The sequence below is a fragment of the Cervus elaphus genome, chromosome 5, assembly GCF_910594005.1.
Source record: "Cervus elaphus chromosome 5, mCerEla1.1, whole genome shotgun sequence".
Classification (NCBI taxonomy): domain Eukaryota; kingdom Metazoa; phylum Chordata; class Mammalia; order Artiodactyla; family Cervidae; genus Cervus; species Cervus elaphus.
The window spans coordinates 21,199,883-21,215,927 of NC_057819.1; the positions used below are offsets into that span (position 1 = coordinate 21,199,883).

Here is a 16,045-nt window from a genome sequence, read left to right on the forward strand (position 1 = left end):
TCAGAACAGGCAAATCCATAGAGACAGAAGGCGGATTGGTGGTTGGGGGGGGAAGGGGTGGGAGGCGAGGAGGGGGAAGATAAGGAGGTGATAGTTCAGGGAACAGAGTTCTTTCTGAGAGGGTGAAATGTTCTCAAGTCAATTGTGGAGACGCTCACACACATCTGCTAACATACTAAAAACCAGTGAATTGTACTCTTTAAATGGGAGAATTGTATGGCGCGTGGATTACGTCTCAATAAAGCTACTTAAAAGCTTTTTTAAAAAGAGGCTGTGAGAGACATCTCAGAAAGCATGCCCAACGGGAAGCAAGAGCTCAGGCTGGGAGCTTGTCACCCACTGCAGGAGGAGCATTGGGCCCTGTCCTTGAGCCATAGGAGCCCTTACCCCCACCCAACTCCCTGTCTGGCTCTGCCCCCTGCAAGGACCTGGGGACAGGAAGAGGCCAGCTGCTCACAGCTCCACAGTAGCCCATCAGCAGCCGGCCCCCCAGGCTGAGGAGCAGCTGCCACTGCAGAAAAAACTCCAGGGACAACAGTTCCACCCTCTGAGGCAACCACAACGCCGAGTGCCCGCCGTGGGCCAGGTGCTGTGCCAGCAAGCCTTTTCTGCGCACGACTTCATTGGTCCCTCATCAAGATCCACAGCGTCCCCATTTCACAGATGAGAAGACTGAGTCCTTTTCCCGAAGCCATGCGGCAAACACAAGGTGGGGTCAGATTTAAAATTAGGCTCCAGATGCATAAAACTTTATTTCTGCCCCCCAGCCAGTACACACACACAGAGACCCTCACACCATCTAGCAGGCGTGTCCCTCATGCTGCCCCCCACATCTCTGCACCCACCCACGCCATGGGACACTGGTCCCGGGCAGGCAGGAGCTCTGGTCATCTCTCCCAGGACTCCAAAGCCCCCGGCCAGGAGTTTCCACACTCCCGTGCTTCCTACCCTTGGTGACACAGAGGGTGACAGGTGCCTGAGAGAGAAGAGGCCTGGGTCTGCTTCTAGGCTCTGCTGCTGACCTGGCATCTTCCCATCAGCAAAATGACACTGACAATGGTAATACTAACAACTAACACTCCACCCTTACTGTCTAAGGGGTGGTGTGTTCAGGGCTTGACAAAAAGGTGTATGGCTCATCTTCACTAATGGGTATGTGCTATTATTTGTCCCAGTTTACAGGTGAGGAAACAGGGCACAGAGAAGTTAAGACACCTGCTCAGGTCACACAGCTACAAAGTAACAGACCTGGGAGTTGGACCCAGATCACCTGGCCCAGAGCACGGGCTTTCCGCGATCAGCCAGACCACATGGGCTGGACTCCAACTTATCAATCTTGCAGCTTGACTGGCCGGGCTTGGGAGCAAAGCCGGAGGACTACACATCCCCACCTCACCCCCAGCGCGGCCCGGCCCACCTGCCCACTGTTATCTGCCTGTCCCTCTTATCAGAGGGTGGATTTCCTGCCTCCTCCAGAGGACAGGGCAGCACTTGGCAACAGACAACTTCCTCCTTGCCTCCACACCCACCTGCCGCCCTGTCCACCTCTCCAGCTACCCACCCCCTCCCAGAGCACCCCACCCTGTTCCCCAGCTCACCAGCTCCACCTGGGGCCCCAGGCCTTCCAAAATCCGATGTGCAGCCTCGGCCTTCTTCTGCAGGGGGACGGAGAAGAGGAAGAATTAAAAAAAAAAAATAAGACACCCAACGCGCACGCACACACACACACACAGAGAACAGATTATAAATAGAGGCCTCCTCCTGGAACACCAAGCAGCTGCCCAGTCCAGCACGCCCATCCAGGCCCCAGGGGCGGGTGTGGGGGGCGGGGAAGGTCCCCCTCGCCAGCCCTCCCTGGGCTGGAGACCAACACAGAGAGGCCTGAGCATCCCCACAGCAGCCCTGGCAAGCCCGCCAAGTTTCGATTCGAACAAACACACCCTGTTCTCTGGTGCGGGCTCCCCCGAAGCCCCCAGCTCAACGCCCCCCCGACCAGGGCCCGGGGTGGGCACAGATCCCCAGCCAGGCCTCGAGATGCCTTCCTCTGCCTTGGAAGCCTGGAAGCCGGCTGGGTGTCTCCAATTACCTCGGAGCTGGTGCCGCCAGTGAGGGGGGAGGAGGCGGGGGAGAGAGGGTGAGATAGAGGCGTGGGGAAGATACCCTTTCTAGGATTCTTCTATTTCACAATCATGTGACTACTTCTGAGCTGCCCTGGGGCCTCCCCGCCTCCCTCCCCACTCACAACTCGGGACTTATTAGGAAAACAGGAACATACGGCAGAAGGGGCTAGGTGACTGCGAATTCAACAGGCTGAACCCTGACCATAAAGGTGGACGTTATGTCTGGGCCAGGCCCCCAGTTCTGGGACCACAGGGCCTGCTTGGCTGGGCCAGCTGGGGGATGGGGTGGGCACAGAGCTGGGAAAGGTGGCTTCGGGGGGTGTCTCTATCAAATGGAAAGTGGGGTGCCCACAGCACACACATGGGAGATCTGAGACCCTCCCGTGACCCAGGACAGGCTGGGTGCTCATGACTCAGCCCAACTCAGGGAGACCAGCCAGGACTCAGCATGGACTGGGAGGACAGGCCAAGCAATGCACCATCATTAGATCGAAAGGTTCCCCCAGTGATCCCCCAATCCAGACCCACCAAACGGGAGTGACCCAGAGCCCTGGAGGACACGGCTGACAACAGAATTGGAGGCCCAAGTGTCACAGCAGGGAGGAGGCGTGCTGAGGGCCAGCCTCACCCCTCCCCCAGCCCCGGTGACAGAGGGCAGGTATGTAGGTGGGCTCAAGCTGGCACCGAGGACGGCTCTGCCTAGAGCCCTGGGCCCAGCCCACCCAAGAACAAGCCATGATCTCGGCCCCCTTTGTGCAAAGCCAGAACCCTGAGAGCAGCAGCCTCAGAGTGTGGCTGGGGGCCAGAAAATCTTGCGGGTGGGAGGTGGTGGGTGCAGATGATTATCATTAATGAAAGCCATTTCATTGAGAACCTACTATGAGTCAAGCATTGGGTACATGGCATGCATTATTAGTATTTGAATCACACATAACATGGAGTCAGGGAGATAGAAGTACCCCCATTTTACAGATGATGAAACTGAGGCCCAGGAAAATAGTATAAGAAGTCTTTCTTCTGATCTCTAGGCTCCAAGAAGGGAGAAAGACAAGAGCCGGTCCTATCCAGGCCCTCCACTAGACGTAGGTCCCGCATCTTCTTTGAGTTGTGGCAGGTACCAGTCTGGCAGTCACCGCAGACCACCCCAGCCCTGGTCACGTCACAAAGCCAGAAACTGTTAGCGATGGGGGACCAAAGATGGAAGAATTCCCTAGCTGGACCAGAAGGACTGGGTATAGGGTGGCGAGAGGACAGGGTAGCTTCCCCAAATATTTGAGCAGCCACTCTGTATTAAGCACCACAGCATGAAACAAAACGAATAATATTTGGTCTCTATGTGCAATAAACTGAGGCTAGTGGGCAGTTAGTCATGAGCAGTGATGGCAGGTTAGTACGCTCAGGCAGGAAGGGTATGTGAGGTATATGAGGGAGTCATTAAGTGGCTCAGAGTCACTCTCTCCAGAAAGGTAAAAGGAGGGATACACAGTCGGGCTTTGAGGAATGAATAGGAGTTTGTGCATATTCATGAGGCTCTGTGAGATGGGCAACTGCCCATTGGGACAAAGAGGTGATGTCAAACACAGGAAGGGCAGGGCTGGAGCGAGTGGACACTAAAACTGCCACATCATATCCCTGGGCCCAGGTCTCAGACCCCATACAGGGCCTCAGGAAGCCTGTGTCCGATGAACCACGGAGGATACCATCTTCTACCACATCCTCACTGTCTCGGGAACACAAGTACCTGGGGAGGGGCCTTCCTGCAGCCCCTGCGGAAGAGAGCAGGGAGGAGACCCTTCCTGACCTTCCAAAGCCCCAGGGAGCCCAGGTGACGGGGCACAGCCCAGGGCAGCCAACTCTCCCGTCACACAGCTGGTGTGAGAGCACCTTTGGTCCCTAACAGGCCTTCCCCCAGGCTCTGCACTGAAGCCCTGAACAGCCCTGGGGCCTTTTTAAGACAACTCAGTTTCCAAAAGGTCACCCAGCGGGGAAGAAAAAAAACAACCTATCATGGAGCAGTCCTAAAGATGCCGCAACGCTGGAACACAGGACAGCAGGGTGGTCAATAGCAAGGCTACACGGGTAGCCAGACTGGGCTCTGATCCACGTGCCGGCTGTGTGGTCCTGGACAAGTCCCTTCAGCGCCTCTGAGCCTCAGTTTCCTCATCTACAAAATGGGGACAAGAGCAGCACCGCCCCACACAGCTGTTGAGAGACTTAAATGAATCGACACACATTCCAAGCTAAAATCAGAGCTAAAATCAGGATCTGGCATGTGGGGAGCACTAGGTAAGGGCTAGCTGTTATTATGGCTGTCAACAATAACGACAAGGCCACGGCTCACACCAGGTGACCCCCTATCCGTGCCAGGCCTGGATCCCTTGTAAGCCCTGTCCGTTTGGATTCCTGCAGGTACTCATGGTGGAAGCTTCTAGCATCAGCCCCAATTACACACAAGGAAGCTGAGGCTGGGGTCACCCAGCTAAAGTAGCCGATAAAGGCTGGGACAGGCAGGCCCACCTCCTCACGTCTTCCCGGGGGTGCTTCTTCCACCTCATGCTGCACATCCTGGCTCCCAGCCTCTCTGGTCCAGTTTGCAGGGGCGGGGCGGTGGGGGCAATGTGGAGAGGGTGCCATTGGTAATTTGCTAGGTAGTTTCCAGCGAGCTGAGGCGGTCAGGATGGGGGTGGATGTCCTGCCTACGGGGTCCCTCCCCCAGGCGGGGTCCATCAGGGACCCACATCTGGGAGTCCGCTCTGCTTGAACCCTCAGCAAGTCACTTTAGCCCTACACGTGCTGACTCAAACATGTGTATCCACACAGAGTCATCCCACTCGGAACACACACACGTGCACAGACATACAAATGCATAGGAATCACACGCCTCACACATGCTGAGTCACACAAAGGCGTGCGCGCACGTGCATGCACACACACACACACAGCCTTCAGTAGGTCTGCCCACGTAAACAAACACATACCTGTGTGGGGTACAAGTGCACACGTGATCCCCGCAAGATGTCTCCAACACACAATTTGCACACATGAAAATAACTGTCCACTATTACACATGTGCTCACACACATGCACACATGAACTGCTCCCCCCAAACACACATAGTTCCAGTTCCTGAGCAGGAGGGCCAGAGTCGCACCCTGACCAGACCCCTGGCCAGCCCCCCGCCCCTTGAAGCCACCATTCTAGCTCCTCCAGCCTGAGCTCCAAGCCTCACCCTCCTCTTCTGCAGAGAGAAGGCAGCACCAGGAAATACCCACCCACCCACCCAGGAAGTCTGGGACCCCCCGCACCCCACTCCAGGCTGCACCACCCTCCCCTCCACACCACGTCCACCTGCCAAGTGCTGCAGCCTTTCAGGGGAGCAGTTACCCCTCCCCCCAGGCTCAGCTTCCTCATCTGAAACTGCAGCCTAAACACCCCATCCAGAGCCCTTCCAGGTGCGGGACGGAAGTGACCGAGTGCTGAGGCGGAATTCATGGGCTCGTGTTAACAAACTCAAGAGCACATCAGTCTCTACGTGCACAGGAATCTGGAGGAAGCCTTAGACTCCAGGGCTAGTTATGATGGACAGAGACAGAGGCAGAGGCGGGGCTCAGCCTGGGACACCCCTATCACAACTCGAGGGGGCAGGGAGTCTGAAGCTGGGCATTGGGGTGCCTGAATCCCCAAAATGCTCTACAAAATGCTTCACATTCTTGGTTATTACTGATAGAAGTATTCATCTTTGTCCAGCTTAGTCTTAACCACACTGTATACACACTTTACTAGGAAGATGCTTAAAATCTAAGACAAAAAAGGACTTGGTTCTTACTCTCTGATTTCTTCCTCATCCCTTAGCAACCGGAGGGCCCTGCCTCCGTGAATTCTGCCTCCTCACCATCTTTGGAACAGGCTGTGATCTTCTCCACTGGAAGTATCCTTCTACCTTTTCCCAGCGGTGCCCATTTGTGCAGACCTAGCTCCAGTCACATCCACGAAGTCTGCCTGGATTGCCCACTGCCCTGAACTTCTACAGTGCCAGCACCATGCAAATTGTCGCTTATTTGTATAAGGATGTGTAAACATCCTTCACTAGTGCTGTGTGTGTGTTTGTTGTACCCAAACTCAAAGTGTGAGCCTCTTCCCACACCTGCCAGACCTCTACCTCCCGCCCCTACACATTCCCTTTGAAGATCAAACGAGAGCCCGTCCCCTCTGTGAGCCTCCACCTGTGCTGCAGCCCCCACAGAAGGCCCTCCTCGGGTCGATGGCCCACCCACTGCTTCCAAGAAGCCTTTCCCAATCCCGGCCCTGCCCGCCCTGCCCGTTCCTGCCCCTTGGGGCCTGCAGCAACCCTGCCTCCTGCTCTGCCATCTGTGTGCACCTGCCCAGCCCCGCCCACACAGGCAGCTTCCCCCATGCATGCTGGCGCCTGGTCCATGTGCCCCGAATGGATAATGAACCTGAGTCCAGCCTGCAGAAGAGCCAGGCAGGCTCTGCCCGGCAGGAAGCCGCGTTTTCCAGCCGGCGTGGCATTTAGAGATAGACCCTTGTGTCCGCCTCTCAGAGGAACCCACAGAGAAGGAAGGAGGATTAAAATTTAATCCGACTGATCCCCCAAGGGGCAGTAAGTCCTGACTGCTCCTGCCCACCCGGCCTCCAGCCCCTGAGGCTTGGCCCAGGTAGGGGGACCCCCACCGACCTCCACTGGGGACACAGGCCAGTCCCACCCAAAACTAGAGGACTCTTTGGGGGGAGAGTCTCCCACCTCTCTGGCATTCATTCATCTGTTCAACAGATACTTAATAAGCACCTACTGTGTGCCAGGCGCTGGAGATACAGCTGGGAAAAAAAGAATCCTCACCCTCATGGGGCCTCTATTCACAATAAACAAACAAAATATAAATTATGTCCAGTGGGGACAATTAAAGCCAGGGAGAGGAGCTACTGAAGTTTTTGAGTATTAAACAGAGGGTCAAAATTGACCTTGGCTGAAAAGGGGACATTTGAGCAAACAGCTGAAGGAGTGAGAGAGAAACAGCCCAGCAGGGGAAAAGGAGCTCCAGGCAGAGGACCCAGTCAGTGCAAAGGCCCTGAGGCAGAAGCATGCCTGAGTGTTCAAGGAAGTACAAGGGTCATGAGGCTGGAGCAAGGGGTGGGGGTAGATGAAAGCAAAGAAAGAGGGACTTGGACAAGGTGGGGCAAATTCTTCAGACCCATGGTGTGCCTGGGGGGCAGGGGGAGTGGTTTCAGTGTGGTTATATCTCCTCCATCAGAAAGCCACTGTGAGTGGACAGGAGGCCAGGGTCCCTGCTGGGCCCCCAGTGCCTGGAACAGTGGCAGGCCCAGAGCAGACGTTCAGTTACACAGCTGTTGAATGAGTGAATAAATGAATGAATGAACAGGACAGTGTGATGCATCCAGAGCACCTGAACTTGCCAGGCAGGGGGCTGCTCTCAGAAGCTCAGGATCTAGGGTTTGAGTCCCAGTCTGCCACTTACTACCTTTAAGGCCTTGGGGAAATTACCCAGAGTTTCTATTTCCTCATCTGAAAATATGGGGTGGGTGGCTGGGGGAAGGCCAGTGTCTTTCACTTACTGTCAGGACCCCATCAAGATGAAATCAGCATAAATGGGCATAAAGTCCCCAGCCTGAGGTGCTGTTGGGGTGAGGAGAGGACAATACCACCCGAAGATCAGGGAGGGTGACAGCTCCAGGAGCTCTGTCTTTGCCCCCTCTGCCACAGGCTCTTGGAGCCAATTCATTCTTGGCTCTGATCCCCAGGCTCAAAACTCACTTGCTGTGCAACCTCACGTAGGTCACTTTCCCTCTCTGAGCCATGGTTTCTTTATGAGTAAAACAGAATAATAGTACCTATCTTATACAGGTCTGGAGAGGATTCAGTGAAATCATGCAAAATGTAAACAATAACAAGAAGAGAAGAACAATGATGATAACAGTTAATAGCACCAGCTTAGCACCTACATGATGGCAGGCAATGTTCCAAGGATGCTACATAACGAACTTATTTAATCCCCACACCCTGGTACAAGGTAGGTGCTATAATTATCATCATTTCACTGGTGAGGGAGATGGGTTACAGGGAGGCTTAAGAAATATGCCCAAGGTCACAGAGCCAGAAAATGGCAGAGATGGGATCTGAACCTAGGACATCTGGCCAAAGAACGCACAGTTCCTTTAGTTCTCCTATCACTATGATCGTTACTGGTGTTAATTGGGTAGGAAGCCAGGGTGTGAGAGGTGACCAGCCCTGACAGGCCCAGCACATAGTTTCCAGGCTCCCAGCAAGTTCAGTCTCATCCTGCATCTATTGCAGCTTCAAGAGGTGATGGCATAGCCAAACCAGTTGATCCAATACTTTCCTGCCTGGAGCTATAGCCACAGGTACCAACCACATGTTCCCAGGCTCTAGAGTTAACCATCCAGGCCATGGGACACCATGGACTCTCCAGCTCCTGCCTGGACTCTGAGCACTGATCCAGCAGCCAGGGGCAAATCTCATAGCAGAGGCAGCTGGGAAGCATGGCCAGAAGCCAAGGACGGGAGAGGGGGGAATCATAGGAGTCCATCTGTCACACTTCACTGTATGACCGCAGACAAGGAACAAACCCTCTCTGGGCCTCAGTTTCCTCTCCTGTAAAATCAAGGACGGGACTCAACATCCACAGGCCCTGAGCACATTTGAAGAGTCAACTGCAAATCACTGAAGCTGAGCTCTTAGTGGTTTGATTGGGAAAAATGGGGAGCTCACCACCTCACCAGCTACCAGATTCCACTTCAGTGCAGCTCCAGCCTGGGGGTTCAGCCCCCCAGGAGATACTCTGCTTTGGGTACCCTGAGCCCCTTCCCAACAGCTGCCCTCCACAGATTCCTAGGAGGCTCCACAGTCCGCTACAGATTCTATGTTCAACCATCCCAACAGCCCTTTCCAGGGCTCAGTGTAAACAGAGGCCAGTGTCAACAAATAACGCCCTGGGATCTGACAGCTCACGGGTTCAAATCTCAGGCCCATCACTTCCCAGCTGTGTGACTTTAGACAAGTCACTTAATGTCTCTGGGCCTCAGTTTCTCCCTGTGTTAACTGGAAACAATCATCATACCTACTCTCTGAGGACTGCTATGTAAAAAAACTTTGCCCATCACCTGAAAAGAAGGAGCTGTTCAACTAATGTTGCTGTTATGACAAATAATGTTACTACTGTCTTTTGCATTACAGGAATTTCTTCTGAGTACCTAAGTGATTGCCCATCCCCCTCACTGATCAATTAGCCCCTGAAGCTCTCCTATGACCTAATGCCTGGATTTTCATTTGCATCCCACAGGCCAGCCACGGTCCAAACCACAGCCACACCAAGATGGGTCTCCACTGGCCACCCATTCCCCCTCCTACTCACAAACCCAGATCTGTGGGAGGGTGGTCACAAGAGATGCCCATTTCACAGATGGGAACACTGAGGCCCCGGGAGAGTCAGACCCTTCACAGTGACGCCTGCCTCCCACCTGGTGGCCAGCACAGGGCAAGCAGAAGAAGGTGGGGCAGGGGCCACGAAGGACAGGACGGGGCATACCCGGTTCTCGTCGTAGATGATCTGCACCAGGCTGCGATGCTTAGACTCGATGGGTGGTGGTGACACGGGCTTCTCGGGCTCCGGCGGCTTGGCGGCCTCCTCTTCCAGCTGTTGCTGTGGGGAGTGGGGAGAGTGTAGTGGTGAGCACGCCGGCAGGCGGAAGGAGAGGCAGCTCCCCCAACAGCGGGGGCGGCCCCCCGTTCAGCCAGGCTGGTGGCCCCACACAGGAAGTCAGGCTGCTAACCATTTCCTCTGAGTCACCCGCAGGGACTCCAAGCCCTGGAGAGGCCCCAGTTCCCACAGGGAAGGGCCCGACCAGGGCTGGCTCCAGACTCTGCTGCCAGCCTACCTGGGTGTAAGTTCCGCCTTGGGGATTTACCAGCTAGGTGAGTATTAGCAAGCAGTTTAACCCCGCTGTGCCTCAGTTTTCTCATCTGTAAAGTGGGTCTCATGGCCGTGCCTCCTGGATGAGTTAATTTATGTACAGTCAGACTGGGGGCTCACTCAAAGTGACCCATTATCCATCATTACCAACACATGCACCATCATCCTCAGGAGAGGCTATGGAGACTCTGGAGCCAAACTGTCCACACTGGAACCCTATTTCTACGACAGTAAGTCTCCTACATAAGAACCTTTGAGTTGCAGACTTTCAAAGATGCAAGCATGCCCCTGTATGCCAGCTGTTGTTATGTAATTACTGTAATTTTCAAGGTCCTATAAGATTACAAATGGTTATTTTTTGTGTTTGTTTTTCATGTATTATTTGTGTAAAAAGTATTATAAACCTATTACAGTACAGGACTATATATCCAATTGTGTTAGTTGGATACCTAGGCTAACTGTTGGTTCAGAGTTAGTTGCTCATAGTGAAAGTCACTCAGTTGCACCCAACTCTTTGTGACCCCGTGGACTGCAGCCTGCCAGGCTCCTCTGTTCATGAAATTCTCCAGGCAAGAATATTGGAGTGGGTGGCCATCCCCTTCTCCAGGGGACCAAACCCAGGTCTCCCACATAGCAGGCAGACTCTTTACTGTCTGAGGCACCAGGGAAGCCCAAGAAAACTGGAGTGGGTAGCCTATCCCTACTCCAGAGGATCTTTCCAACCCAGGGATTGAACCAGGGTCTCCCACATTGCAGGTGGATTCTTTACCAGCTGAGCTACCAGGGAAGCCTGTGTAACTCTGTTGGACTTAGGTACAAATTGGACTTAGGAATGTGCTTTTGGAATGGAACTCGTTCATATGCAGGGGACTTAACTGCTTGCTTATTATATACTTATATTTACTTGCTATATAACCTTGAGAAGTTGCTGAACTCCCCCAAGCCTCACTTTTCTCATCTGGAAAATGGGGATAATAAAAGGTTCTACCCTAGAGAGTTGATATGAGGATTAAATGAGCTGGTGCACACAAAGCACTCAGCACCTAATGAGCAGCTTTTCATCATCATTATTATCATTGTCATCTGCACTGTGGTCTTCATACTGGACCCCCCTCCTCCAAACACCATAAAAAACTCCCTGCATGCTGTTATCTGCTTTATACCAAAAGGGCAAAGCAAAAACCAGAGAGTTTAAGACACTGGCCCAAGGTCACACAGGAGGCCAATGCCCGGGGAATAGTCTGACAGGGCATCTTGAGGGAGATGAGAACACTGTTCTTTGCTCAAAAGGCTCACACATCCTGCCCATGACCATGAAGCAAACCATTATGAACTCAAAAATACAGCCAAGACGGCCGTGTAGAAATAGTCTGAAGCCAGGCTGGTTGAGCCAAGCTGCCTCAGTCCCACAGTGATCCCTAGTGGTGGCTTTCAGAAGGACAACCAGCCCTCAGAAAAACATTGAAATCCCTCCAAAAAGTGTGAAAGAAACTAAGCCAAGAAATGGAAGGCATGCATGGCCCGGAAGAAGATTCTCACCAATCAGTGAAGGGGACCCTCCCTGAGGCACTAAAAATTAAACACAGAGTTACTGTAGGACCTAGAAATTTCATCCCTAGATACAGAGCCAAAGAACTGAAAACAGGTGCTCAAACAGAAACATGAACACAAAAGCTCATAGCAGCACTATTCACGATAGTCAAAAGCTGGAGACAACCTAAATGTCCACCAACTGATGAACGGATTAACAACCGTGGACCATCTATCCGTACAGTGGGATACTGGCAACAAAGGGAATGAAGTGCTGGCAAAGGCTGCAACATGGATGAACTCTGAAGACATGATACTGAGTGAAAGACGCCAGACAGAAGAGGCCACATAGTGTTTGGTTCATTTACAGGAAATGTCCAGACAAATCCGCAGACAGAAAGCAGATTAATGGCTGCTGGGGCAGGGAGAAAGGGAGTGGCTGCTAGTGTGCACAGGGGTCTTCTTTTGAGGTCATGAAAATGTCTTGGAACTAGATAGGATGGGTGCTCGTACAACGCTGTGAATGGACTAAATGCCGCTGAATTGTTCACTTTACAAAGAGTCATTTTATGTTTTGTGAATTTTATTTAAAAAAGAAAAATTGCCCAAAATGGAATTTTTATTTTTTTAATCTGGCTATCAAGGGCTGCCCTGGGCCATCTGGCTTCCAGCCTTAGTCACAGACATGTGCACATGGCCTGTAGCTTCAGCCTCACCCCAAAGACAGGCCTGGGGGACCTAAAGGCCCAGCACTCCGCTGGCCTTGGCAATAACTGCTGACTCCAATCAGGGCCCGGCCTCCCCACATGGTGTATTGCCATCCTGGAAACCCACCCACTTCCTGCAGTTGGCCAAGCCTCACTGACTGGTCAGGCTGCTGGACCATCCTCAGGTGCCCCCAGGCGAGCGACAGTCCCAGGGTCTCTTGGAATCAATGCTCCCCTCCCCCTATATAACTTTCAAAGCCTGTCACACTGCCCTAAATTGGCCTCCAGGAAGCATCTCACTAGCCTTCCTTCCAGTGCCTATGGTGGCCAGAATGAGCCCTTAGATCCGTCATGGAGCCCATGCATCCTTACCTGGAGGGAATCAGGTATGACCCTGCTTCCCCCAGGGTCAAGACAGGTGTCACAGTGACTCAATCCACAGTTTTTAAGGAGCACCTACTCTGTGCCAATGTTGCTAGGAGCACAGCAGGGAACAGGAGACAAGAACCCTGCTTTTGGACTTCCCTGGTGGTCCAGTGGTTGAGAATCTGCCTGCTAATGCAGGAGACACGGGTTCAATCCCTGCTCCAGGAAGATTTCACATGCCGTGGAGCAACTAAGCATCAGGCACCACAACTACTGAAGCCCATGCACCCTCAAGCCTGTGCTCTGCAACGGGAGAAGCCACCGCAGTGAGAAGCCTGCCTACCACAATGAGAGAGTAGCCTTCCGTTCACTGCAACTAGAGAAAGCCTGAATGCAGCAACAAAGACCCAGCACAATCGAAAACTAAATTAAATAAATAAACACAAGTTAAAAAGAAAAAAGAAACCCTGCTTTTACACTGTAGTCATGAGAAGACCACAATGTCACAAAACAAACTATACATTCGTTCAAATGGTGACACCATTCAGCAGGGTGACGAGATTGGCCAACTTCCTATAAAGGCCCAGAAAGTAAATATCTTGGGCTTTGCTGGCCACACAGTCTCTTTTGTGACCATCCAGCTCTGTGGTTGTATCATAAAAGCAGCCACAGACGATGTGTAAACAATTGGATGTGGCTGTGTGCCAATAAGGCTTTATTTACAAAAATAAGCATTGAGCCACATCTGGCTGGATTTGCTGACCTCCAGGATAAAGAATGGGTGGGGATGAGGACTCCTATAAAGGTCAGGGAGGGTCTCCTCTGTGGAGGGAACATTTGAGCAGACACCTGAAGATGCCAGAGAGAGAAGCAGAAGAGCCAAGAAAAGGTAAAAATAAAATTATAAAATTTACATTATTCTTCTTTATGTCAACTTTTCCTTGATTTCAATGACAATGATGATTTCTTTTCATCACATGACTCTGTCCCTTCCTCACAACCCTATGAGGTAGTGTCATGTCTGTGCCCATTTTACAGACAAGCAAACTGAGGCTCAGAGAGGTGAATGCTCCGAGGCAGAGATAGGAGGTCCAGCTCATCCAGATTCCAGAGCCAGGGCCAGAATCATGTGAAATTTTCCTTTACATTATAAATGAGGAAAGGGAGGCACAGAGAATCAACTGCCCACCCCACAGCTGTTCATTCCTGTGCCATCCAGTACAGAAGGCACATTTGGTTATCCAAGTGTACATCTCATTTAATTCAAATTAAACAAAATTAAATATTCAGTTCCTCAGATGCACTAGGCACATATGGGTAGTGGCTACCATTTTGGACAGGGCAGATCCAGAACATTTCCATTAGGGAGTTCCAGTAGACAGCACCACACAAAACAGCTCTCCTGTCCAATAAACACAAAGGGCATAAAAACGACTCAGCACACAGGCAGTGTTCAGCACACGTTAACAACTGCAATTACTACTATGTTATCTCCTCAGCCATAGCTGCTGCTGGATCAGAAACTGATATCCACCATTACCCCACCCACACCTGCTTCTTCTTCAGTTTGGAGATCTGCTGCTCCACCATGGTGATCTCCCGGTCCACCCGGTCCATGTTCTGGATCAGCTCCTCCTTGGAGAGCCGTGGGGGTACCAGCTCCAGCTCAGGGTCAGCATGCGGGGGACTGGGAGGAGACACCGGCTCCAGCTTGCCTGTCAGGCTGCGGTCCTGCAGGGGAGAAAAAAACAGGCCTGGGATCAGGACAGGAGGCCCCCCCACCCCCAATACACTGAAGGTTTCCAGCCATGACTTCAGGAACCAACACCCCCGGCCTCTGTTGTGCCGGCCCCCGCATCCCAGACACGAGGTTGCTTGCTGATCCTACCTCCCCGCCTTTGCCCTCACTGGTCCCCTGCCAGATGTTCCCTCCCTGGCCTTCTCCAAAGTTCAGATCCTATCTATCTTCCTACATGCAAGTTTTCCAGACCTCCCTGCAAGGCCTCCCTCTTCCCTTTTCTCATTACACACCTCTCTCCTACCCTGTTACCCTGTCTGTGTCCTCCCTCCAGATCAAACTTCTTGAGAACTGGCATCAAAACCCACAACCTCTTAATACCCAAGGCCTGGCCTCAGTTGACCCTCCACAAACACGTATTCACGATTCTCAGTCCAGTTGAGCAAGTTACAGAATATCATACACGGTACAAATCTGATTTTGTAGAAGATATACACAAACACACAGGAAAACTATAAGAATGGGAAACAGAGATGTCAAAAGTATTTACTGGGATAGTGGGAGAAAAGGGGGATATTTTCACTTTCTTTTTTTGTAAACTGAGGTACTACTTGCCTTTATAGTGTTGCATTAGTTTCTGTGGTACAATGAAGTTAATCAGATATATATATATATATCCCCTCCATCTTGGACCTCCCTCTCACCTCCACCCCCCATCCCACCACTCTAGGTCATCAAAAAGCACTGGGTTGAGCTCCCTGTACTATACAGTAGGTTTCCACTAGTTATCTCTTTTACACATGTAGTATACATATGTCAATCCTAATCTCCCAATTCATCCCACCCTCCTTCCTACTTCTTTTTATTTACCAATGTTCTGCTTTTCCTTCACTGACTGCTACTTTCTGTGTAATGAAGTCATTTTCCAAAATGTGCTAAAAAAAAAAAAAAAAAAAATACAACTTGGGAATTCCCTGGTGGCCCAGTGGTTAGGACTTCACACTTTCACTGCCGAGGGCCTGGGTTCAATCCCTGGTCAGGGAAATAAAATCCCACAAGCCAGACGGTGTGGCCAAAAATAAAAACAAAACAAAAATGTGTTAAGCAAACAAGGGAGTCAGTGGCTCCATTCCACCAGTGAAAGTTTATTGAGTATCCAAGGTTGCTGGGAGCACAATGAGGAGGAAGTAAAATAAAACCCAGTCCTTGCCCCCAGAGCACTCACCTATGTGGCCCTGGGTTCAAAACCCCACCCAGGATCATCGTGACCACAAGCCTATCACCTGCCTCCGTTTCCTCATCTGTACAATGGGACCATTCCCCACTTTCTGGCTGCTGTGAGGCTTGAATGAGTACCTATGCACAGAGCGCTCAGCTCAGAGCCTGGCGCCCTCTCAGGACTCCACAGGCGCTGGCTGGAGCCGTCCTCCCCAAAACCTGGCCCCTGCCCTGTGCCATCCTCAAGGCCAAGCCGGCAGCTGCTGGCAGAGGAGGCCCCAGGAGAAGCTTCGGGCGGCTGCCTCCCCACCCCCACAGCAGCTGCAGCCCGGAGGACAGAGGACACATTATTCCCAGGGACAACTGCAGCCCAGGGCTGCCAAGCGCCACGCTCCCCCC

At 52.2% G+C, this 16,045-nt stretch overlaps 1 protein-coding gene across 23 annotated transcripts in view; it reads right to left on the reverse strand.

The window, feature by feature from the left end:
- Positions 1 to 16,045, reverse strand: part of NCOR2 (nuclear receptor corepressor 2) — a 233,643-nt gene that overhangs the window by 125,514 nt on the left and 92,084 nt on the right. For all 23 annotated transcript variants that reach the window (XM_043902057.1, XM_043902059.1, XM_043902065.1 and 20 more), the window contains 3 exons: positions 14,242 to 14,421; positions 9,704 to 9,817; positions 1,599 to 1,655 (listed from right to left, as the gene is read on the reverse strand). In XM_043902057.1, coding sequence (XP_043757992.1) covers positions 1,599 to 1,655; positions 9,704 to 9,817; positions 14,242 to 14,421 — 351 coding nt within the window. The remainder of the gene's footprint in view (positions 1 to 1,598; positions 1,656 to 9,703; positions 9,818 to 14,241; positions 14,422 to 16,045) is intronic.